This window comes from Felis catus, chromosome B4 (assembly GCF_018350175.1).
Source record: "Felis catus isolate Fca126 chromosome B4, F.catus_Fca126_mat1.0, whole genome shotgun sequence".
NCBI classification, from domain to species: domain Eukaryota; kingdom Metazoa; phylum Chordata; class Mammalia; order Carnivora; family Felidae; genus Felis; species Felis catus.
In genome coordinates, this window is record NC_058374.1 from 93,280,557 (window position 1) to 93,293,939 (window position 13,383).

The 13,383-nt window shown below is 38.4% G+C and overlaps 1 protein-coding gene across 4 annotated transcripts in view; it reads right to left on the reverse strand.

The window, feature by feature from the left end:
- The window catches only part of MDM1 (Mdm1 nuclear protein), a 34,537-nt gene that overhangs the window by 15,651 nt on the left and 5,503 nt on the right, over positions 1 to 13,383 (reverse strand). For 2 of the 4 annotated variants that reach the window (XM_003989021.6, XM_006933884.5), the window contains exons 4-7: positions 12,171 to 12,305; positions 7,474 to 7,641; positions 4,924 to 5,027; positions 4,743 to 4,842 (exon numbers count right to left, since the gene is read on the reverse strand). In XM_003989021.6, the coding sequence (XP_003989070.2) occupies positions 4,743 to 4,842; positions 4,924 to 5,027; positions 7,474 to 7,641; positions 12,171 to 12,305 (507 nt within the window). Of the gene's footprint in view, positions 1 to 4,742; positions 4,843 to 4,923; positions 5,028 to 7,473; positions 7,642 to 11,899; positions 12,137 to 12,170; positions 12,306 to 13,383 lie in introns of those variants that run through there. The other 2 variants (XM_045062054.1, XM_045062053.1) reach the window with 2 other exon arrangements.

Genomic DNA, 13,383 nt, shown 5'->3' on the forward strand with positions numbered 1-13,383 from the left:
CTGCAGCTTAAAATTCTTTAAAATAATCTTATTTACTCTTCAAAAACTCAATAATTTTTCCTATCATAAGGATGGAATAATAGCATTAAAAGGATACGCAGATACCGTCTGCTATAATCTTTCACTTACAGGCAAAAAAGCAAATAATGAAACTTTGCATTGCAAAAAAAAAGTAACCAAAGAAACACATCCTCAGTTCCTCAGGGAGATACTACTGAATGCAAAGGTATGAAAGTGTTACATCTGTAGGGAAGTAGCCAAAGCAAAGGACAGCACCTGTCACGGTGGCATAAGAAACCATATAATCCCAGCAGAGTCTCACTGTTCTAATGAACCAAACCTGAAACATTCCTAAAGGATAACTGAAAATATATTTTCTTCACTGCCAAGAAAAACTGAGCCATGTTCATTTATCATTTCTGTTAATTCCTAAACTTTAAAGAAAATTACTAGTTTTTGCATTTAACATGTAGAACTGAGACATATAGTTTTTGTCTGTTGAACTACTAACCAGGGTGTGTTACTGTTTTCTTTCTTTGTTTTTAAAGTAGGCTCCTCGCCCAAGGTGGGGCTTGAACTTAAGACCCCAAGATCAAGTGTTGCATGCTCTACCAACTGAGTCAGCCAGGCCCCCCCTCACCAGGGTGTTGTGAATACACAGAGGCCTTGTTATAAAGTGCCCTGATATAATCCAAATTTTATTTCTACTAAGTCCTCTCATGCTTCAAATGTTTCACAGCTGCTCCAGCACCTACATGATACAATCTTCAAGCTTTAGTACAATTTCCTCCTCTGTCTTCAAAGCTCTTCATGCACATCCCCATTAGTACTTATTTCATTCTAGAAATAAGTGGAGTTAATTTCTCTTATCATTCTAGTGGAGTTAATTTCTCTTATCATTCTCCCCCATTAATCTATAAACTCCACAATGTGAGGGAATGTGCAGCATTCAAACATTGATTCCACAACTTGATCTGAGTGTGGACTAAGTGCTTGGCTGGAGCTGGATGGCTGGTAGCCAAAGATAAACAAGAAAGTCCCTGCAGCACTCAGTGTGCTCACAGTTTGATAGAGAAGGCGGACCTCCTCGTCCTGTATGATACGTTATCATCATAATATTGGTATGGTCTATGCTATAATACACAAAAGAGATATAAGTGGAAGAAGTGGTTCAAAAGGGGCTCCGTCGGTCCTGCACTGAGTGCAGGGTGGGCTGGGAAGGAGCAGCAGAGAAGGCTGAATTCCACCCCTGCGGGAGGGCCTACTGCTTGATGAACGAGAGGATGGACAAATAGCCCCTCCATGTGCACGGTGACCCAGTTTTGTTTGTCAACCAGATTTTTTTTTAAAAAAAGCAGATACTATGGAAATTCTGTTAACTTTATTCAGTTCTATTTTTCACTGACATTCAAAACTCAGTAATTGAAATTTACTTTGTCAGCAACCTTTATTAATAATCTTCGTGCTGGGGCGCCCCGGTGGCGCAGTCGGTTAAGCGTCCGACTTCAGCCAGGTCACGATCTCGCGGTCCGTGAGTTCGGGCCCCGCGTCAGGCTCTGGGCTGATGGCTCAGAGCCTGGAGCCTGTTTCCGATTCTGTGTCTCCCTCTCTCTCTGCCCCTCCCCTGTTCATGCTCTGTCTCTCTCTGTCCCAAAAATAAATAAACGTTGAAAAAAAAAATTTAAAAAAAAAATAATCTTCGTGCTAATGTTATAGTGTTTTACAAATACATAACTTTAGGGGCGCCTGGGTGGCGCAGTCGGTTAAGCCTCCGACTTCAGCCAGGTCACGATCTCCCGGTCTGTGAGTTCGAGCCCCGCGTCAGGTTCTGAGCTGATGACTCAGAGCCTGGAGCCTGTTTCCGATTCTGTGTCTCCCCGTCTCTCTGCCCCTCCCCCGTTCATGCTCTGTCTCTCTCTGTCCCAAAAATAAATAAATGTTGAAAAAAAAATTTAAAAAAAAAAAAACAAAAAACAAATACATAACTTTAAACTTCTATGATCCTAAACTAAGATGAAGAAATAGAAAGCTGATCTTTCCTCAAGCAAGTTGTTCTACAAGAAAGAGAAAAAAACTAATGGTACGAACTTAATACCTACAACCAACAAGCAGAGCCACTAAAAAGGATATGAACTTAATTAAACTCAATTAAAACAACACACATATCCCTTTCCAGGTCAAGAAACACCATCAGCATCTAGGATATAAATGCTGTAAGTAGAATGTTTTCATTTCTGAATTTCTTTTCCCAAAATAAGAATTCAACTAAGTTGTTTAAAATTTATATACCGAAAATTCAAATTCAAAAAACTGAGAGTATAAAAAATTTTTCCCCAAAATCATCCCCCTCAAAATGAGTCATCTTAGGCCTAGCTGTCCTTACAATGTTTGTCAAATTATAGAACGTCTCTCAAATGTGGAACTTTATCTTGAAATAAAGCCCCATTTGTGAAAGACACATTAGAAAAGAACATCTCAGCTAACGCAAGTTTGGATGATTAAAAGATCACCTAACAAGAAACAAGAAATGTAACACAGATTCAGTAGTTATTGTAAGGATGAGACCTAACAATTGCAACTGTTGGTTATTATTAAAAACCATCTTTTAAGTGAGCATTTCAAAAAGCAACAGTGCCAGTGGTTATATAATGGAGATAATAAATATACAACCACTGGACAAATAAAACCAAACACCCTAATGTTATATGAATAGGTACTTGGATCTTAAGATAAAATACCGAGGCACTAGACTATAAATAGATTCAAAAAGTTTAATATTTCAAACAACACAGGAGGAAATGAAAATGATATATGAACTAGAAAACTATAACAGGACTCAAAGTTACCATTCTAATGATAATAAAGTCACTGATGTCCAAATGCGTTTGAAGAGTGTGAATAATATTCCTCCATGAAACATTAGTAGAAGTGGGAAAATGAAGGAGTACCTTATGCTTAGATATCTCATAAGCAGCCACATAAGTAAATGCCTTCAGGTTAAAAATAAAATCTAAGATTTAAGTCAAACATGGCCCATATTAAATATCTATGACCTGATCAACTGAAATGGTTATCAACATCAGTGATAAGATTTAGCTAAATGTCATATTCTTTTCTAACTCCAATTCACTTTTTGAATTATTTTGCCCACACAGATTAGGCAAAACGGTATCACTGATTTATACATTAACAACCACCATTAACAATAAGCTTTTTTAAAAAGCCCAAAAGTCACCTTCCCAAGATGTTATAATAGGAAACCTTGAAATGACAGCTCTTAAGTTAACGTCAACAAAAATGTCGTTTTCCCTCAGGGCAGGACAGGGACTACCACCTTATCGTGACTCCAGACAAAACAATCCTCTTGGTCCACTAAATTTTTAGATCTGAGGCCTAAATACCAACTCATCTTAATTTAAAGAAGTATCAGAGACTGAGAGATAATCTTTCTAAAACAAGGAGCCTCTCATGAGCCCAACCTAGTGAAGTCCCTAAATACAATAGGTCAGTGGCCTACACCTATTAATTGGCCACACTAGCCCTCTATGGCCACACTCTGTGCTCTGCTTTTGCCCCCAGCTTTTCCTCATTCCCCATCAGAGCTCCTGGCCAAGGTCTGGCATGACCATAAACTGTTCAAGGGTTTCACAGACTCAGTTCTTTGCTCCATCATGCCTGCTCTCAATTCTTATATTTTTAACTTTATTTCACTAGGATATGAATATCCCCAGTAATATCTGGAACAGCTTCAAGATTTGCCTTTTACTCTGCCTGGATTGCTGAGCCACTCTCCAGTAGGGAAGGAGACAGCACGAGGAGCAGCCACGGTGGAAGGAACCAAGTGGTCTCCCAAAACAACATGCGGGGTACAGGAGTCTCACCAGGACGCTGGTCTGGGAGGTACCAGCGCAAAGAGCCAGCAGCTCAAAGTGCCAACGCCTTCTTCCAGAGGCTCATTACATATAACCATTAGCCACGGTTTCAAGTACGGGGCTGAATAAAAGATTCATTCCCCACCCAAATGATCTCTCTCTTCCCAATGATGGGAGAGGGGGTGTTTACTGAAGTCTACACTATTTTACTTTTGCTTATTCACACAGAAAAAAACAGGAAACCATCAAGATGTGGTTTAAAAGATGGTAATTGTACAATAACCAGAAAAGCTCCACAGTTCATCCTTTGACTGTAAGAAGCTAGTGCTGAACAGGCACTTCCCAATTCTAGGATTACCCTTTCCCTCAAACCTTCCTTTCGGTCCTCAGAATTGCTCCCATATGTCAGGGTACCCCAACACTATAACGCAAACCTCTCTCAGCACAGGCCACCCCTCCCAGATACGGATGGACTCTAATAGTACAAACTGCCAGTGGACGCCACGGTCAAACTAATCTTGGAAATTTATCTTCAGTTGAGAGAGTAGAGGTCTGGATCTTATTTTCAAAACTACAACGCTACAATTCTACAAACATAATGAAATACTGGATTATAAAAAAAACATTTTAAAGACTTTAATAATAAAAATCTCCAGTTGAAAAAGGAGCTATTTGATATTAAAAAAACAGTAAACACACTGATAAATTATATCCTAACATACAACTTTAAGCTCCTGATACTTCCAATGTTACTATTATATCACATATCTTTAAACTGTAGTCTCTATTACTAAATGAAACTCATTGTGGCATTAAACTGGGATACAGGCTCAAAGAAAACATGGGCATACTGAGCTTATGTATACTCACCTGATCTGGTATGTTTTCCTTCACACGGGTCCAAGCCCCGGCTTTGTATAAATACTGGGCTGGGCTCAGAAATTTTGCCCTATATTCAGAATTCACCTTCCTAACAGAAATGAAAGGAGAGTAAATATTTCACCATGTTGATCTTCTAAATACCATGACATTTTTCTTATAAAATACATACCCAAGCCTTTGATGTCTCCAAGGAGTAAGCTTCTTTTTAGGCTGGTTTGACTCTTTTGATTCCATCTCTGCTTCTAATTTTAAAGGATCATCTGTTTTATTACACTAAAATGGAAATAATTTAAACATTTTATGCTTAAAATATGTTATATATTAGAGCAAAAACATAAATGTTATAAAGTATAATTGGGTACTGTATTACAATTCTGTTTGTGGAAGTAAGTTTTAACTGCTAAGATAACCTAGAAATCACAAGCAATCAATAAACAAGTTTGAAACTACTGGATCCGGTTGGGTTTTTCAAGTATAGCTCAGGTTTGATTCATTTATAACAATAAAATTTATATCCTTGGCTACAAAAAATTTTTCTAATTAACAAATAAACATGTAAATGAATAAACTTGATGCTACCACCTATTAAACAATGTTTTTACATTTGCCTTTGATATTCTAAATCCACATTTTATTTTTTTTTTAATTTTTTTAACGTTTATTTATTTTTGAGACAGAGAGAGACAGAGCATGAACGGGGGAGGGTCAGAGAGAGGGAGACACAGAATCTGAAACAGGCTCCAGGCTCTGAGCTGTCAGCACAGAGCCCGACGCGGGGCTTGAACTCACTGACTGTGAGATCATGACCTGAGCCGAAGTCGGCCGCTTAACCGACTGAGCCACCCAGGCGCCCCTAAATCCACATTTTATTGCGTTGCAGTAATTAAATATAAGGTTCCAATGAGTAAGTTACCAACCACATTGTTTTACTGAATAACTTAACCCTTTTTTTAAAAAATGTTTGCTTATTATTTATTTTGAGAGGGAGAGTGGGCGTGGGAGTAGCAGAGAGAGAGAGAGAGAGAGAGAGAGAGAGAGAGAAGATCCCAAGCAAGCTCCACACACGTGCAGAGCCCGATGTGGGACTTGAACGCGACAAACTGTGAGATCATAACCTGCGAGCTAAAATCAAGAGTCAGATACTCAAGTGACTGACCCACCCATGCACCCCATAATTTCCCCATTATGGTAGATCCAAAAATATGTATATATGTGTGTGTATGGAAACAAATATATGTATAAACCAATTTACTTTTAGTCATAGAATTTCTATGTTTAGAACCCACAAGGTATTAGTTATAGCATTCCAGAAGATTTAAAAATAGGACTTCTATCCCATTTACCTATAATTTACAATCATTTTAACCTGAATCTGTAACTTAAATAGCTATAGTTCAAATAGAGGCAAGTGTTTGTATGTGCTGATTATGGGGTGCATGGGTGGGTCAGTCACTTGAGTATCTGACTCTTGATTTTAGCTCGCAGGTTATGATCTCACAGTGTATCGCGTTCAAGTCCCACATCGGGCTCTGCACGTGTGTGGAGCTTGCATGGGATTCTCTCATTCTCTCTCTCTCTCTCTCTCTCTCTCTCTCTCTCTCTCTGCTACTCCCACGCCCACTCTCCCTCTCAAAATAAATAATAAACAAACATTAAAAAAAAAAAGGGTTAAGTTATTCAGTAAAACAATGTGGTTGGTAACTTACTCATTGGAACCTTATATTTAATTACTGCAACGCAATAAAATGTGGATTTAGAATATCAAAGGCAAATGTAAAAACATTGTTTAATAGGTGGTAACGTCAAGTTTATTCATTTACATGTTTATTTGTTAATTAGAAAAATTTTTTGTAGCCAAGGATATAAATTTTATTGTTATAAATGAACCAAACCTGAGCTATACTTGAAAAACCCAACCGGATCCAGTAGTTTCAAACTTGTTTATTGATTGCTTGTGATTTCTAGGTTATCTTAGCAGTTAAAACTTACTTCCACAAACAGAATTGTAATACAGTATCCAATTTAGGCTGGCTGTAATTTGGCATGCTAAAGCTTTGGTTTAAAATACATGTGTCTAGGGGTGCCTGGGTGGCTCAGTTGGTCGGACCAGGGGTGCCTGGTCCGACTTTAGCTTGGGTTATGAGCTCACAGTTCATGACTTCAAGCCCCACATTAGGCTCTGTGCTGACAGCTCAGAGCCTGGATCTTACTTGGGATCCTCTCTCCCGTTCTCTCTGCTCCTCCCCCGCTCACTCTCTTTCTATTTCTCTCTCTCAAAATAAATAAATAAACTTTAAATAAAACAAACTAAATACATGTAAGTATGCATGTTTCTGTTTGACTCCCATTATTTAACTTAAAGTGTGTGTTTCTATCGCTACTGCTACTCCTATAGCTCACATCACTGTAAGGCTAATCATTTGCTATTAGACATAGCAGACTTACCTTCTGTGTTGCTAAGCACTTGTCACATATTACATTTATTTAGTTACAACTCTGTCTCCTGTGTGGGGTTTAGTGTGGTCATCGTTGTATTTTCAGTACTTACCCAATGCCTGGCCCCCACTAAGTGCTTAGTGAACATGTGGCACTTAATGGACAAACAAATGAATAAACTAGCTAAAACCCAAATTCTCAGGTGGTATTCAGTAAAAGATAATGAGTAGAGTCTAAAATCATAAGCCTTTTATTTTGTTTAAAGTAAAGAGTTGACGAATACCTTCTTTTCAGGAGATACTGTTTCAAAATTTCCATTCTCTTTCAAATCATTTCTTAATTTTGGTTCTTTCACTGGAGATAAACCCTTGAAATTTCTTCTGTATTCAGTTTCATGGATGATTGAGTTACCTTTGAATTGTGGAACAAATTTGCTTTTATTGTGGAAAACCTTAAAACAAAAATTACTGTAGTTTAGTTTTCTTGTTGGTTAAATACACAAAACTTAGTTTCTGAACTGCTTTAAAATTTCATATATAAAGTTGAATTATAGGATGTCAAAAAAGTGAAATTATAAGACTGTTCATAATTTCGTATTATTTCATATATCTAATTAACATCCAAAAAACAACAAAAGCAAAAATAGACAAACTAAAAAGTTTCCATACAGCAAAGAAAACAATCAATAGGGTGAAGAGGCAATCTTGGAATGGGAGAAAATACCTGCAAATAGTACATCTGATAGGGGTTAATATTCAAAATATATAAGGAACTGAAGCACCTTGCTAGCAAGAGAACAATCTGATTTTGAAAATGGGCAAAGGGACACATACATCAATGGAACAGAATATAAGGCTCCAAAATAACCCTATGCATCTACAATTATTTACAACAAAAAAGCCAAGAATATACACTTGGGAAAGTATAATCACTTCAATAAATGGTGTTCGAAAACTGGACAGTCACTTGCAAGAGGATGAAACTGGACCCTGGAACTTCTGCACTATTTAATCGGTACCCTGCTCCTCCTAATCGCCTCCATTGTGGCAGCCTCCAAGAGTTACAGCCAGAGTGGACTGGTAGCTGGAGCGATCTTCGGTTTTGTGGCCACCTTCCTCTGCCTGGCGAGCATATGGCTGTCCTACAAGAACTCATGTGGGACCCAGTCAACAGATGCCGCTGTCTGAGGACACCCTACGGCCAGGCCCAAGGCAGGCCCTGAGACGGGAATGTCGGGGGGCCGGCACCCAGGAGGGGCTTCTGAACTTCTGCTCCTGTGCCAAAGCCCTGCCCACACTGCTGGGCACAAGAGGGGCCTTCGATATCCTCCTGGGCTCCTAAGCCACTCTCGGCCTCTCTTTCTGGTCTTCCTTGGAGAATAGTCCTCCCCGCCTGGGAACAAAAAGCAGTCTCCAGGGAAATCTAGTCTCTTCCTCCTGCTTTTAGAAGCAACCATCTCAGGGACTGATGACCCCACTTACCTACCACAGTCCGGGGGTGGGTCTGAATACTCCTGCCTAAATCGGCTTCTACTCCACATTCCTCAGGGGAATGAAGCTGTTCTAAGTCCTCTTATAAAAACAAAGCCATGTCCAGGGCACCAGGGTGGCTCAGTCGGTTAAGTGTCCGGCTTCGGCTTAGGTCATGATCTCATGGTTCATGAGTTTGAGCCCTGCATCGGGCTCTGTGCTGACAGCTCAGAGCCTGGAACCTGCTTTGGATTCTGTAGCTCCCTCTCTCTCTCTGCCCTCTCCTGCTCACACTCTGTCTCTTTCTCAAAAATAAATAAATATTAAAAAAAATAAAAACAAACAAACAAACAAAAAATGGGCAGAGGAATTGAATGCATATTTTTCCAAAGACAGACAGATGGGCCAGCAAGTACATGAAAAGGTGTTCAATATCACTCATCATCAGCCAAACATAAATCAAAACCACAAGACATCACCTCACACCTCTTAGAATAGCTATTATCCAAAATACAAAAGATAGTGTTGGCAAGGATGTGGAGAAAAGAGAACCCTTGTACACTGTTGGTAGGAATGTAAATTAGTACAGTCATTATGGAAAACAATATGGAGGTTCCTAAAGAAATTAAAAATAGAACTACCATATGATCTAACAATTCTACTTCTGGGTGGATTTCCAAAGGAAATGAAATCCGTATCTCAAAGAAATATCTGCACTCCCATGTTCATTGCAGCATTATTCGCATTAGTCAAGATATGGAATCAACCTAAGGGTTCACCAATAGGAATGGATAAAGAATGGTAGAATGGATAAAGAAAATGATACACACACACACACACACACACACACACACACACACACACAAGAATATCATTTAGCCTTCAAAAAGGAAATTCTGTCACTTGCAACAAAATGGCTGAACCTGAAGGACATACGCTAAGTCTAAGCCAGGCACAGAAAGACAAATACTGCAGATTTCACTTATATGTGGAATCTAAGTAAGTGGAACTCACAGAAGCAGAGAGTAGAATAATGGTTGCCAGAACTAGGGGGTGGGAGAAATAGGGAGATACTGGTCAAAGGGTACAAAGTTCCAGTTTGCAGAATTAATAAGCTCTGGAGATGTAAGGTGCAACAGATGACTAGAGTTAATACTACTAACAGAGTTAACACCTGAAATTTGCTAAGGGGAAAAGAACTTACAACACACATACAAAAAGCTAACTACGTGAGGTGTTAATGTGTTAATTAGCTTGATTTTGTTAATCATTTCACAATGCACAGGTACATCAAAACATTATTTACATACTGTAAATATATAATTTTTGTCAATTATACCTCAATAAAGCTGGGAAAAAACCCAAAGATCAACTTTCTACACTCACTACTATGTTGTGAATAATAGTTACTATAATAAAAATAATGTTTAAGCCAAAAAAATAATGAACCATATCTTTTCTCCCCAGTTTCCTACTCCTCCCTCCCATCAGTTTGATAATGGGATAAGTACAACTGGCATATTTAAGTGAACATAGACATTCACTTTATAAGGCAAGAGCTTATAAGGTAGAGCTGTTGTCAGCTCTACCAGTTTTTTTTCCTTCCTTGGCATGATTTTTTTTCTTCCTCCAAAAAAACAGAAGATTCTTAACATTGTGAATATCTGATGTGTTCTTTTGTTCTGTTTTTTTTTTTCCCCCTTTGCTTATTTTTAGCTCAATGCAAGGGGAAAAAATCAGGTAATAATGATGTTTCTGTTTTTAAATGTTTCCCTTTATCCTTAGTATTTTATAATAGGGTTTCTATTTTATGGTATATTATCACTGATTACAAAGAAAGCAAAAGGAAAAGATGTGGACGACAAATAAGGTATATTATAGCTTTGCAATGCTGAATAACACATCTTCATACAGATCAAATCCAGAGTATCTTTTCCCGAGTATAGCCTCAAGGACTTTTCTGCCAAAAATTATTCAGACTCCTTTACATATTAATATAAGACATCTTTTTAGAAAACAGGTGTTTGATAAAATAGAGCTGAATAGCTCCTTCAGAAGTTCCCTATCAACAAGCATTGAAAATTTCTGTCACAGGACTCTTTAATCCACAGACCCTGAAAATGATATACTCTGAATTGACAAAGAGCATTTACTTTCCCCCCAAATTCTCTGAAACTCCCACTAATTAAAGCAATAAAACTACTAGTGAAGGTTTGCTAATGATTTATTTTATATTATACTTTGGTCCTATAAAAAGGGCTTTTCTATACAATGTCTCCACTGAAATATATAAAAGCTGTCAATGGGGCTTTGATTTGAATTAGCTTTAGCTTAAAGATGAAATGTTCTACAAAAACTGAACAGCTACAATTTTCAGGGAGTGATTTTGTAGATACACACACTTACTATCCAAGAACACTTGTGAGCCAACAAAAGAAGTACTGATCCTCTACTGGGTTCATGAAGGGGACATATGTTGCCTTAGCTATTTTATATGCTTCTAAAATGTTCTACAAATTTCACAGTTTTTTTTAGAAACCTGAATAACAAGTAAGCCCAAAGCTGCCACAATTTTTAGGATCACTAGAATTATGACATTAGCGTAAGAGGACTGTTATTATTGTCTTGTTGAATCTACCCTCTCAGTCCTGAGGGGCATATAAAGTTTACAAACGAATGTTGAGATACAGGAGAAAATGAGCCATAAGGGTGTATGAAAGGATGTGTATGTGTTCATAAAGAAAATGCAAAGATCTAGAAGAAGAAAAGTCTAGGCTGTCCTGGGCCTCTGAAGATATTCTAAATGCAAGTATTTCCCTACCCAGGCCCAGAAGGATGGTTAAGAATATAAATGAGAATTAAGAGCCTAAAAACTGTCTAGAGGATGACAGTAGTAAAATATTGAGTGTTTATTAGTAATGGTGGTCGAGCACCAAAAAACGGTACAAGATACAAAGAAATCTAGGAGCACATTTAGGTACCATCATAGCTTTTGAAGTTTATAAATGTCATCAAAATGACAATTTCTATTACTGCTCACTTGATACAAAAACAAGATTATGTATCTTGTATTATTTTAACATATTTTGTATTTTCTTAAAATATTCAGGGTAGTTATGCCTTTCTTATCAGACAGAAAACATGCAACATATTAGTCAACAAAACACAGTATTTTAGAATAAAAGCAATTTAATATTTTTTTATTAAATAAACGAAATCTCGCAGCATGCAATAACTTACCATTCCTCATGCTTCATTACCCTGTCTCATATTTAGCGTACGTGATGGATCTGGCAACAGTGACCATCAGTGGCCTAGGATAGTGTCATGTTACTACTATAGATCAAAGTAACAGAAGGATGTTAGAAAAACTCTTATTTTCACTTTTCTAGAACCTACCTCCAGGCTCACTGAAGAAGTACCTAATTTCTTTTAGCCCTTAGTTCTGTGTAAATCTGCATTACTAGATCAGAGGATGATACTTAAAAATATATTACATCCATTCAACTACCTGATTGGCTGTAAAAACTGGAGCAGCTTCTTTAGGGGTCTTCCAAACAAACTGCCTTTGATATTCAGAATTTCTCAAGATATCATGTGAAGGAACAACAGTCAGTCCTGCTTTCTTCCGAAGAACTCTATTCAACTGTTAGGGAAAGAAAAACCCCACCTACAGTCATTAAAAGTTTCTGTTCAAACTTTTTCTTTTACTGCGGTAAAAACAAAAACCAAAAAGACATTATAACATATTTCGTATAACATGAAATCTACCCCCTTAACAAATTTTTAAGTATACGGTATTGTTAATTACATGCACACCGTTGTACAGCAAACTCTTTTTAATTGATGATCTCTCTTTTAAACTATTTAAAATTTCTTTCTGAATATTGTCAATGAATCATCGTGCATCCCAGAAAAAGATAGCACCTCTCAGTCTCTTCCTACCAATTTTTCACAATTAAATCTATGACTAAGAAACAGCAGCACCTTGCCTTATTCACACATTGCTTCTGCGACACCCCTTCCCTTGCCCACCACTTACACAGCACCTTCCTTGATTCTACTGTACCCCCCTGGTTTTCGCAACGAGCCACAGATTCTTCACCAACACTTCTGAATGCCTCTCCGTGGTTCCAGTCCACAGTGGACACGAAATGGGGAAGAGGTAGTGGACTGGAGAAAGATGTGGGAGGCGGCGAGATGTCTGCACAGGTCCCCAAAGCCTATGCTTATGTGCTTGCAGGGATGTTCCACAGGCCAGGTGTGACACAGGAGAGCAGAACTCCAAGACCTTTGAGATCCTGCCAGAACTGCCCTTCCTTTTGCATTTGTCAATTGAGATGTTGTTTGTGTCCACAATAAGAAATTGAAAAGGGCCTAGGTAGAAGTCAGCTCACCACCCCTGCCAGAGGTAATGGCTTACTACTCCCCTTCTCTGTCTCAATTTGATCTCTCCCTTAGGACTCTGGTGCTGATATTTGATGAATAAAATCCAGAGGCAGGCTGCCCATCCAATGAAGAGATATCTTAGTATAACCAGTACAAACTGGCAACTATTAAGAATAGAACTCATAAGAGGCACCTGGGTGGCTCAGTCGGTTGGGTGTCCGACTTCAGCTCAGGTCATGATCTCACAGCTCATGGGTTTGAGCCCCGCATCAGGCTCTGTGCTGACAGTTCAGAGCCTGGAGCCTGCTTCGGATTCTGTGTCTCCCTCTCTCTCT